General features: G+C 43.6%; 2 protein-coding genes across 13 annotated transcripts in view; one reads left to right on the forward strand and one right to left on the reverse strand.

Moving 5' to 3' along the window:
• The window catches only part of LOC107262933 (sodium/potassium-transporting ATPase subunit alpha), a 40,073-nt gene that overhangs the window by 25,855 nt on the left and 1,311 nt on the right, over positions 1–12,907 (reverse strand). The window lies entirely within an intron of this gene.
• The window catches only part of LOC107262935, a 31,781-nt gene that overhangs the window by 13,199 nt on the left and 5,675 nt on the right, over positions 1–12,907 (forward strand). For 4 of the 8 annotated variants that reach the window (XR_003058336.1, XR_001536564.2, XM_015729641.2 and 1 more), the window contains exon 2: positions 7,012–7,164. The exons of 2 other annotated variants lie outside the window; for them this stretch is intronic. Coding sequence is in view for 2 of the 6 variants with exons in the window: in XM_015729641.2 (XP_015585127.1) it covers positions 7,148–7,164 (17 nt within the window). In the remaining 4 variants the exon portion in view is untranslated. Of the gene's footprint in view, positions 1–7,011; positions 7,165–11,183; positions 11,623–12,907 lie in introns of those variants that run through there. 2 more of the 8 variants (XR_003058340.1, XR_003058333.1) reach the window with 2 other exon arrangements.

A 12,907-nucleotide genomic window follows, 5' to 3' on the forward strand; every position in this document is an offset into this window, starting at 1 on the left:
AGGGGGGGTCGTCTAGCGCCTTTTATGGGTAATAAAAAAAAATTTCTTTTTAGAACCATTACTTTTTTTTTATGTCGATCAAAAATGTTCCTTTAATCTTCAACCCTTATAGAGCAATGAAGATGAGGTACGTGCCAAGATAGATATGCTTTGTACGTAACATACATATGTGTACATACACATGTTTTAGCAGAGATATGGAGTAGTCGCGACACGATTTCAACGTTAAATTGAACGAGTCATCTTTCGACTCGATTCGAGGAAACTCGGGGTTCGTCGTGGGCGGTCAGTGGTTCTCCGCATATATTTAAATTACGCCACGTTATTACAATAGCGAAATTCATTGTGAGCTTGGTTATTTATTAAAAGTAACATTTAACCCTAATTTTACAAAACTCAAGGTAAACAAAACTCGACAAATAATCTTGTCTCCCTCGTTCTCGTACCGTAGTGACAAACGAGGGTAGCTTCTGACGTCATAGAGTGCCTACGTCACATTCCTCCATCGTTCCCTGCGGTTAACACAATTACGACACAATAACGTCTTGATTGGGGCGGGTGGGGAAGGGGGACATTTGTAAAAAAAATTTTTTTCCAAAAAGAAAAAAAAAGTTTGACGAATACCTAATTTTTCCCTGAGGGCTGGCGGGATGGCCTATTCCTGCGGTAAACAAGGGTTGAAAGGGGGGGGGGGGCGTATGCTAATTGAAAAGGAACAAAATCGAAGGAACTCGAGTAGCTACGGATCGGTAGCCGTGATAAATGGGGAAAATATTCATAAAGGTAAAAGAAATTGCCACGGGATATTTACGTCCCTGCATTTCGTCGGTCTTGAAGCGTTTTACAAACGCATAAAGCGAGCACTCGAGTGCAATCCAGTTCGCGTTGTTGCCGATTAGAGAAGAAAAGGCCGAGTCGTAGCCGGCAAAAGAGCGACGGACGTTCCTATCACGCGAATCTTTAGCCACTGTGCTTTATCCCACAGGAGCAAAAACGTTTGGCTACCTGGTTATCAGAGATAACAAAAAAAGTCGAGGAGGTGGAACCCCATGAAAGAGCACTAGGAGTGAAAATTATTTTTTTCTGGAAAAAAATATTAGTACTAAAAAAAAATTGTTTTCGAGCAAAAAGCATAAGCAGACTGACGCACCCAATCATTGCTTATCCGTGACAGGCAGTGCGAGTCGATAAATATTTATTTGCCGTAATAGATATTTTTCCTTGTATTTAACGGAATATGATAAATTATGAAATTTTGGCGATTAATACATCGAAAGCTTCTAATCTCTCCCAGGGATCCTCATTCTCCACTGATCTTTCCAGGGCCCCTGGATCTAGGTCCGTACCGAGTCAGTGGCGAACGCTCGCAATTTGCTGATGCGAGTTATGCAATCGAGGACTGGCCTTGCGCCAATCTCGTGTATCACTCAAACTCGTCCCACAGCCGGACACACACGTTCCCAAGCTCATAATGCCGGACTCGTACGTGCACCGAGAGCGGCTCGTTCGCGTAGTCAAGACTCTCGTGTCGCCAGCAACTCGGTACAACCAATAATCGCATTGGTATCAATATCAGGGCCGTATAAAACCACTAGACATCGCTGTCCCTTAGGTAGCACCCACCAAGATCCACGTAAGGTGGAACCCAAAGTCTGGATCACACGCGGAGACCCTATGGCCACATAAGAAAATCTTTCGACGAAGCACGGGACAGCATCCCTGAAGATAAAATCTTAAAGGGATAAGAAAAAAAAGGTCAGCTGAAAAGACGAATAGCGAATAACGTGGGGATGATAGGTCCAGATGAAATGGTGAGGCTGGAGGGAGGGAGGGGGTAATAATTTTCAAAGGGTTAAATTCATATACCCCAGTTACTCGGTAAACAATCAGTAAATTTATTTCTACCTGCATCCCCCCCCCGCCCCCAGATAACCCCTTCCTAATCCCTCTTCGAAACCTCCTGTTAAGGAACCTCCAACGTTTTTCACCCCAATTTCAACATCTTCGTCCTTTCGGCCCGTTAATGCAAATCGCTTCAGTCCTCGACGATGGAAATCCCGAGATTGCACAGGCATGTACAGGGTGTTCCGGAAGTACGAACCGGGTGTATCCTCGAAGCATGTACCTTTACGTTGACGGGTAGAAGGGAGCGGGAGTCGTTCAGTTGCACCTGCTATATGCAATATGCACGTAAGGACGCAGTATAGGCAACGATACAGGGAAAAAAGACCCTAAGGATACAGCGTCCTTGGTCCATGCGTGTTCGTATGGTCCAAATGGGGAAGCGACAGAATGTGCGTAAACATGGGTTTTAAGTACGGGCGTGAGCCTCTTTCGTTCTGTCTCTGTCTCTCCCGTTGCCCAGAATAAATTCCCTCTCTCTTTCTCTCTCTCTCTTCTGTTATCTCGTGCAATCAGTAGAGAGATAAATTAATCGAAACAATTAAAGTCGAGTGTATCTGCACGAAATTATAGCGGCTTAGAACTGATGTTGCTGATATGAAAGAATTCTGGAAAAAACCAGTACCAACGTCTTATCTGAAAAAAAAAAAATCGTAAATACGTTTTACTCTGATCCGACTTGAGCCACCGGTTATAAATGAATCAGAACGTGTGATGAATTACGAGCAACTATTTTTGTTGCGTCGAGAAGAAAAATAGAAAAAACAAAGAGAAGATTGCGACTCGACTGTTAACCCAAGTTGTTGAAAGAATGGCGCCTCGAGTCTTACTAGGTCTTTGCCATGTGTACAAAGACGTGTGCGCTATACGTAAAAGTAGAAATACGCAATTACCGGGAGCATACGAAAAGTAAATTGTAAGATTATGAAGTTTTAGGTAAGACTTCTGTTTCGTTCCTCGTCGTAAAACTTACAGTGAGTTTACGAGTATCAGTTTCCAATATTCGTGTAGTACTTGATATCGAGGAATCAGATAACGAGGCTTAATGTATTGCTATAAAATATAGCTCTGCGATATATATATATATTGTATATACGTAAACACGGTTACATAGGACAACCGCTGTAACACCTGAAGATAGCTCTGGAATGGGAATTAAAAAAAAATTAATTAAACAGAAACATCTTCAGGTGATAGAATAGTCGAGAAAAAGCATCTGCATGGAGCGTTGGTTACGAAAATAGTGAGGGGTTACGAAAATGCCAAAGTTTCAATATATTTAGGAAGAGCAGTGACGTCACTTGGCAGAATGCCCACGCGTACCAGAAGTGACTCGACTCTTTTTTTTTTTTAAATGCTACCACTCAAGTCCCACCCTATATACCAATTAATCCCCAATACGAGCTAGTAAGTAGTAGTAAAAAAAAAATGAATAAAAAATTTGTGGCAAAACACCCTAAGCCGCAAAAAAATCCACGAATAAATACACACCAGAGAGAATAGAGAATGGTAAATATTTTATGTGAAAGAAGAAGAAAAAAAAAAAAACATTCGGTCCGCTTTAAAAGTCAAAGTGTTATATGGTAAAATAAAAAGCTTAAGGAATCCCCATAAAACTATGTCGAAGGCCACTTCCGGATGATCCTGTTTCGATCGTTTGTCAACAAGTCCTTTGGCAGTGGTAGAAATAAAGGAGACCGCACGTAACCGGATGACTGGGAAGTCATCGAGTGGGTTCTGCTGATTCACGCCTTCGCCAGTTTTCACTGGTTCACTCATTCATTCGTTCGTTCACTGTCCTTATTCTCTCTTGGTCTCCCTCTATCTATCTGTCTCTCTCTCTCTCCTACTCTATCCGAGTCCCTCTAGCTCTAACCCGTACGTACAATCCGTGCGTACATAAATACTCGTCTCTCTCTCCTGTCTGAAATCCGGATCGAACCAGAAAACCGGCGACTGGCAGTCTGGGATTTCGATCCGTTAACCAGACATCAGAGTCACTTCCGATAACAATATTACGGCACACTACAATGTATACGCGCCTCGCTGTTGTTCCTGTGCTCAGTTTTTATATTTCGTTAAAGCACCCGGAAATCACCGGTTTCGCAGCTTTGAAATCTCAAGAGAGATCAGATCAGCGTGGTGCCATCGCAGCTCCCGGCGAGCGTGTCCCGTGGCTCTTTGTGATTAGGATGAAAAAAATAGTCATAATAGCAATAACAATGCAATCGATCCTCGATGAATTTCAAAGTCACAGCCAAATGTCAAAGGTCAGTGCACTTTGTCGGACTGTGGTGTCGCGCCTTCTTCTTGCGTGATTCAGGTCCAAGGTCGTACATGGTGTCAAGGACGTTCTGGGATACCGAATAAAGCTAGAGGAGCGATGGCGATTTGTGTGGTTCGTAAATATATGTATACGTCACGCATATACCATAGACTACTTGGAGAAGCTAGATCTATCGTATAAACAAGCATACACGGTCTACGTAACGACTGATTACAGGCACGGTACATCCTTCGAGCCGCCACTGTCCTAACGATCGTTAAAGTCTGTTCTTTCCACGGCAAGTACTCGATTGCGTGTGCGTGAAACTAGCGCGTGAGCCACGCTCCGTTCTATCCTGTAGTGACCGTGACTGTATCTGCGTCGGAGGAAGAGACACATTACGCTCAATCTACCTCAGCTCGTTTCTGCCCGACTCTGGCCATCTACTACTACTTCGTCGTATGCCAAACGAAGTCACGGGGAGAACATTGAAGCCAGTGACTCACGCGGCTGACCGCTCCTCTCTCTCTCGCTCTGGACAGTACACTCCGGCCCCGGGCCGGGCTGCGTCTTTGCTTTTTCACTAGGTTAAACAAATCGCAGGAATCGTCCTATGGCAGCGGTTCACCTGGAGGATCAACTCCTTCGAACCGGTTGGCATATCCTGTGACATTACCAGTGGGACTGGTACGAGTCGACAACCTCAGTTGGGAATCATAATTACTTAACGGACCAACACTCGTCAACGTGCGTCTGGGCATTTGTGCCCGGAAGTGGATATCTGGGTCCCTTCGATGTCACCTGGCTCGAATCCTCGTGTCCGTGATGATTTGTTGTCAAGGCTGCAGGCTCGTCGCTTTTATTCGGGGAAGGACGCGGGTAATCGGTAATTTGGTAAATTTCCACGGTAACAATTATATTAGCGTGGTGGCTGGTAAAGCGCACTGATGTAACCATAAGCGCGGGCCGGAAGGGGCAGGACGCGAGACGCGTGTGCGTATGCGTCATTCACGTGTGATATTTGCCTTGGGCGATGGTACCTACCAGGTAGTGGGCGTGTGGTTTCGACACAGGAACTTGTACTTAAGCAGTTGGACGGTCACTGCTCGTGCAGTTGTTACCGGATGGTGCCGTGATGCTTTCCAGAAGAGGCCGGATGATGGACCATAACGATCATTATGAACGATTTTTCGAGATGGATTTACGGGATGGAACTTTTTTCTTTTTTTCTTTCGTGTTCTTTTACTTCGCCCGGGCTCAACTTCAAGGCCGGCTTTGTGGGTAAATTTCCCGAGGCTTTACCGATCAGCCTGATTGTAGGTTTTGGGCGGACGGAGAGCACGAGAGGGGAAGTTTAACGACGCCAGGAGAATTTTATGCGGACGTCGGGCGTCGTCACGCAATTTGATTGGTGGGATTCAGATGGTATAAGGCAACTTGAAATTTTTATATTAATTATTGGAATGAACATCGGGCACGTGATACCCTTTGGGATTGTAATTATAACCTGGGTGATATATATATATATATGTGTATATATATATATAGTTGAGGGTGAAAAGAATTATGATCGGTGAGGAAAAAAATTTGATTTCCCCATTTCCAGTCCATGAGAAGCGTTACGGGAAATTCGCGATAACGAGGTACCGGATGACAGCTGCTTCCCTTATATATCCAGTCCACGGTAGTCGGGCCAGGCAGGCAAGGGTTAATCCGACACTCGTGGACCCCCTGTTGTTTCTGAGGTCGTGGTCAATTTTCTTAGCCATATAAAAATAGGGAGGATTCAAGAAAGACGAGATATCGATATTTTATTGCAAGGAAAAGGAAAAGGAATGGCTTAAAGATAGTCTGGCCTCTAATGTGTTTCAAAAACAGCAAGACATAATATTTAACTACTATAACATAACTAGGTAGGGTTACTTGCTCGGGTTACCGTGTTAAAGTGCATCGAGGCGATATGCACCGTTCGTTGCATCTCTCTCGTGTGGTACATAACCTCGAAAAAGAGTCAAGGAGCCATTTCGAAACGGACATGACTCGAGCCTCTCGAAAGACTCGGGGGGTTTTAAGTCGGCAGTCGCAGGTACGTTGCGAGTCGACCTATCGATCTGTCGAGCTCTAGGTAGATAAGTATGTAGAGAAATAAATAGAAAGATAGGCAGGCAGGTAGGCAGGTAGGCAGGTAGGCACCCCTTGTGAGGTTGCTAGGTGGCAAGTGTAACCGTCGTAGGTCTGGAATACGTAACTGGAAACAAAAGGTGGAAGAGTGGAGTGACGAAATGCGGGGGAGGGGTTACGAAGGGGTGGAAGGGTGAAGGGGAAGGGGATGAAAGACAGACAATAACACAAAAAAGATGTGGATGAAAGGAATGAAAAAAAAAAAAAAAAGTAGACGGATCGTCATCGAGATCGATCAGTGATCGATCGGTGGGAGTAAAAAAGAAATAGATCGAATCCCATGCAATATGCTCCTTCCATGTAAAAATTGCATCGAGGATGGTTAGGGCTTATCAGCAAGGGTCTCCACGGTGTGGGCTGCGGATTGTACGTTGGATATATTCCGAGGGCTGCCACCGGAGGATCGGAGGGTGAAGTGGAAAACGCGAGAGGACGTAGGGGTTGTATCGACCGCGCCGCACTGCGGGGCTTTCTCCCCACCCGAGTGAATTCTCAGTCCCCTCCACCGAGGAGACTCACTTCCGGCCCTGGACCTATCCCGTCGGTCAGCAACCTCCCCGCCGTTGGGGCGGCGGGGGAGGGAGGGCTGTCCCTAGGAACCGGAACCCCGCGAACCCTCTCGCATTTTATTTCGATTTCATGGACCATCCCTTCGGTTCCAGTCGGATCGAGCCGGAGGAGGAAGTCGAGGAGCGTGGCTGGCTGGTATTATTTTTTAATTTTCTACTGAGAACTGGCCAACCCAACCTAACCTTGGCGAATGTTTCTGCGCTGGACCGGAGAAAAAGAAGAAGAGATATGAGCGACAGACCACGGTAAGGATTGTTATCTTAGATTCTACAGGGCTGTGGCTCCGGAAGAATTTTTTTTTATCTCGTCATAAATTTTTTTTCCTATTTTTGAAAATTTTTATTTTACCATATCAAGTCCCGAATTCGGGTCGGAAACAGCCACCTCGATTCAGACGGAACTGTTGTTGTAGGACGTTTGAGAGTTGTATTATCTTCGGGAGAAACGGTTTCGTATCTTCCACGGGACACCTTGCCGGGTAAATATTTGCCAGGCGCTTAATTCGGATTTCGAGTCTCTACGGTTGTATACTAATTGGTCTTTAGTCCCCAACGCGACTCCGAGTGTTTCACCGTGTCTACTCGTACGTATGTTGGCATCAACCATACTGCGTATATGAAGTATATGTACAGAGGGATTCAGTCGACGAAACTGACGATTACACTGTTATGTAGAGCCAATAAATCTATTGGACCACGAGCGTATATAGATATGTAACCCAAGGAGTGGAAATGATCATGCTAAGCTGATTAGGGATTTCCAAATTAGGGCAATTGCACATTTACAAAATGAATACCAATATTACGCATTGCTCGCGTACGTGCGCTAACACTGCGTCCCGACGTCCAGCATCGTCCATACCAACCAGTAGGTGGGACGCGCCGTCGCCCTCGAGATTCCCGGCGCCTGGAATAATCGAACCCAATCGATATATATACCGGCTGAGAATGTTTTTCGCAAAATCCATCTGCAAAGACCCAACCGATATACCGGTAGGACTAGGCTGGTCCAGAGGGGCGGCTAACCCTAAGAAAAAGGATCGATATCAAGAACTCTATCGGGATTTATCGATCCCAAATAATTATTTACCAATATATAACATTTAATCGATAATTAATTTCAAGCCCTACCCCTCGTCTTCGCCCGAACAAAGGGAGATTGATAGAACCCACGGTAAATAAGGGTAGTAAAGGGCAACAGAAGCGGAGTGCAACTTTAACTCCCAGAATTTTGTTAAGATATTCTAAACCATATGAATCCATCTCTGAATGATCTATCGACCCCCCCCCCTCCTCTTTTTTCGTCTGCTCTTCACTTCCGGTTTGTCGTACGAAAAAAAAAATACTCGCACCTCGAACCGATCTCTTAGAAGCTATGAGAAAAAAAAATTATCAAGGAATTTACGTGATCCGCTCTGGATGCTGTGGTCCAGGGGCTGTTCGCGGACTCTCAAATTTTATGAAGACAGACAGATGGATACGTGAAGCCGAACGGAAGCACAGCTACCGCGAGAGGATGGAAAAATATTATCGGTAATAGGATTAAGGGTGGAAAAATTTGTGAATCGATTTTTCAAGGAGCCTTCAGCGATAGTTACCGTTCCTTAATTAAATTCCAGCCCCTGGCATTTCCGTGACCTTTGACCCAGGTTCATATAGGCTAGAGGTTAAACGGTCAGCGAAAATGGATAGTTTACGGCATCGTGTTATGCCATCGTATACATTCGATAGATCCTTTCGCAATAGGATCTATGGTGAGAGGCTGGATTAGGGTTGATATTCGAGAAATCGGATATTATTACGTGAATCAAGTGGCAACTTGATACTATCGAATAATCAGGATGCCTGACAGATAGGCGAAAGAGAGACAGATAGTAAGATAAAAAAATGTTGGCCCAATGATCGAAGCCAAAGTAAGTAAATGAAATAAATTAGTGTTGAAAAATTCGAAAAAAAAAAAATTCAATTCCCAGCCTGTTTATCTTCCCGTCTGTCTCTCTTAACTCTCTGCCCTTATCACTGTAGCACCGAGCGCGCTTGACCAACCAGAAGAGCGACATCGCGCCACGTTAGTCATCTTCCGTACAAGTTTCTAGGTATACAGAAGTACATATATTGTACATACATTCACGTAATATTTCTATCATGCCATTCCTTATACCGTCAAAATCCATCAAGTCGTCCAATTGGAAACTTGAGATAGTCGCATGTAAATTCACACGTGAATCCCGTACGATCGTATTTCTGCATCGATGCGATCGGCTCTTCTCTCTTGTCTTGTTTAGGGATGAAAAATAAAGATCAGCGTTGCAAAGTGGTACCAGCGTGGGATAATAAAAAAAAATTCTCGAATCGATAAATTATTATCAAATTTTCACAGCGCCTTCGAAGCCCGTACAAACTTTTTATTTTCATCAAACGCATTAATATATCTGTATATAGGATATTTGAATTGTTGATAAACACTAGACACGCGGTTACAAGGCTCTTGTCATTTTGACAGCTGTCAGGTCGTCGTATAGGCTCCTCGTTACATTGACTTGATTAACGAGCCTTCAGGCAGGACTGAAGTAGGGAAAAGATAATATAGTAATTTATCTATTTATCTACCCATCTATCCGTTTATCTAGATATATACGTAGATACTCGTATCTTTCACTCCCATCTTGATCTCGTATTCCCTTAGGAATTATCCTTATTTGTTTTCTTATCCTTTTTTTCCTAGCTGCTCTCCCCCCCCTCCTCTTAGTAGCTTTCAGGAAAAAAATAATAGAAAAGATTTCAGGAGCCCTTATATGCATTTACCAAAGACAATCCGATTTCCTTGCGACACTCGGGAAGTCTGAGCCCTATGGCGATTATCTGAGGAGAGCCCGAAGGGAATTAGTGCATCTTAAGGGCCAGTTCAGGGCGGTTTCTTTCCCAGGAACCAACATCCTAGTGCGCGTGGGTCGACCCCTCGAGGTCGAGGAAGTCTGCCATTAAATAGCCCAATCAACGTTGGCCACAGAGAAGAAACGCGAAACCCAAACGATTCGACCTTTTTTTTTTCGCGTTCACCGAATCCGACGATTCGCGTATCAGAGATAACGCTAATCAATCTTATCGATGAGATTTCGGTTTGAGTCGATCGCCTGTATCGATAATCGATACCGATTAGGGAAGTATATATACGCTCTAAACGATTGGGTACGACTGATTAGATAAGCCTGACAACAAACGTTGCTCGAGTATCTTAACTTTTTATAGTACTTTTTTATAGACGCGCGTGTTAACTTTGTATTATCTATTTTCTGGCGTTTCGAGGCTCATCGGGAATTTCAAAAAGATATGAAAAAATATTGTCAATGCCTTCGCGTAGTTAGGGCTAATATACACAGTGGCCGAGTAATACTGGCTAAGGGTCCCTGCCGGAAATTAAATATTTTTGCTGCACGAGGCCACCGATAAGATTTCGAAAAGAAAAATATTTTTCGCATCCTGTAACGTCTTCCTAGGTTTTGCCCTTATCGATATTAAAGGCTGATCCTGCTTAGCTCGTCCTAAAGTTCACTACGTGACCGGTGAACGTGACCTGTAAGGGTGGCAATGCTACTGAAATTATTCAGCAATTCATTAGGGGTCTCGAGATCAAGCAAGGAATTTCGAATTTGATTAATTCGATGATGAATTTACGATTCAGGCTCGGTATTGTAAAATGGGGGTTCTCTGGGGATGATCAGACGAACCCTGGATATATTTTTTCTATAGAAACTCTCGTGACCCGACGCCGTCTCCGTAAGGTAATATTTATTGAATGGTAGCCCGAGAGGGGTGTGACAAAAAATAAGTAAGATTTTTCGAAAAATAAACGAACGACACTCGCGTTAGGCTCGCCATTGCGAATGCCGGGTGACATTTATTTTTTTTTTCTTCTTTGGCATCATGAAAAAGTGCCTATCGAGCGAGGCGTGGCAATCGTCACGTGTGGAGGATCCTTAATGTCCTTTGCATGCCTCAGACTCTCAGACGATCAATGCACCGCTGAATGTTCTCCCGCTGGTAGAAAAAGAACAAAGAGAGCCGAGGAGACCGGATAGGAAAATGGTACGCGTGCAGGGAGCGTCAACTCCTTGCGATTACGTAACACGCTGATAGCACGAGAGCGATCGTAACACGATTTCCATTAGAGTTAATAGAAAAAAAGGTACTCTTATGCATAAAGAGACAATAAGGAGGGTAAATGTAAAAACATATACAGATATTGATCCCTGAGTATTACTTCATTACCTACCGAAAAAAACTGCCTTACCATCATTCATTTTTCACGTTCGTCAAACCCACGCGGTCCGTCGAGAGTTGCTGGAATTCTCAAAGTAATTTTCGATTCTGGAATTAATCCTCACAGGATGTGGTACAGTGAAGAAAAAAAGTGACAAAAAGAAAACGAAGAGATGCAAAGAGATAAGGGAAAAAGAAATTAAAGAAGAAAAAGGTAGAAACAGACAGCAGCCAGGTTAGAACGACTGCTGAATCGGGGGGGGAACTGGGAATTGGGTTCGCTATGTGAGATTAGGGTCGATTTCCCTTCCGCTGTATTAAAAACCTATAAATGATAAAAATAGAAAAAAGTGGTGTGCGTGTATGTATATGGTGTAGACACCGAGGACCAGGGACGTGTGGAACAAGGGATACACACGTCACGTAAGACATCGAGGAGTCAAGGTACGATGGTTTATGTGGTCTCTACTATCTGTCAGGATGCTGCTAAGGAGGCTGTTGGATGTTATGATGTTCGTAAGGGTTTTCATGAGGGGGTTAAAAGGGCCAGGGGGTCAGAGGGATGGCTTCATGCCAGAGAGGCCACCTCTGTGCACGGAACACGGAGTGCGGCCCCTTGACACACATTGACTCGTTAAAATAACGACATAATGGCTAATTTAGCGATAATAAGCGCGAACCGTATCGTTCAAATTAGCGTCGAAGGTGAGACGGTCGTGTGGATGCGAGATGGTGAAATGGTCAGGCAGCCAGTCAGCTAGTCAACCAGTCAGTCAGTCAGTCAGTCGTCGTCTGCTATGAGAATTCTCCTTCCAAAAGGAGTCAAGTGGCGACATCTTGTTACTGGAACGCGAACCATCGTCCCTGAGGCCCAGTGCCGTAGCACCCACGGGTGCTTTACGGGTCATCAAATTCTTATGGGCAATTCAGTGGAAAGTGATTAGAATTTGTGCTGAGAAATTATTTTCAGTACTTCAAACGAACTTTATAATAATCCTCTGTCAATGTGTAAAATAATAAAATTTCGTGGAACGTATATTACATTTTTTATGTTGAAAACTTACCAAGTGGCCAAGTGCCAATTTATACAGTATAATACTGTAATATTATCGAAGAATTCAGAAATTTGCGATTTTTTAAATAATAACAAAGTGTTTTCTCACGTTGAATCAGAAAATTAACATGCTGATTACCATATCGATTTATAGTTTACTCCATAACACAGCTGGTGTTACTAGACTGTAATGTTCATCGGGAATCTATAAGTGGCATACATAAAATTCAAATAAAATTAAACGCGGCGAATTTCTACGTAACCCTAATATTAGAAGCAGTCTACCACAGATATTTTACTTTTGGTTATCTGCTAAGTGGTACGTTATTTCAGTGCTTCTAACGGGAATACAGCTGCAACTGTATTGCAGTACTGGCGTCTATATATATGTGTATATATACCCTTTGTATGGCATATATATATATATAACGAAAGCGATTAGTCTCGTCATCGGCGTCGGGACGTCGAGGGATATTAAAAGCGCATTAGCTTATAAAAGTATGAAAATCTAAACTATGAGGTTCATTTTGTATATTCTATCTTTGTGCCTATCGATATTCCTTACTGTATATCTAATATCCTTATAAGTTTTTCTAATCGGACAATAATACACTTCACAGCTGAGATTGCATGGCCTACAGAGCTTTATCTATTAAATGATTACCTACAATCTGC

This window comes from Cephus cinctus, unplaced genomic scaffold, assembly GCF_000341935.2.
Source record: "Cephus cinctus unplaced genomic scaffold, Ccin1 Ccin1_scaffold0129, whole genome shotgun sequence".
Classification (NCBI taxonomy): Eukaryota; Metazoa; Arthropoda; class Insecta; order Hymenoptera; family Cephidae; genus Cephus; species Cephus cinctus.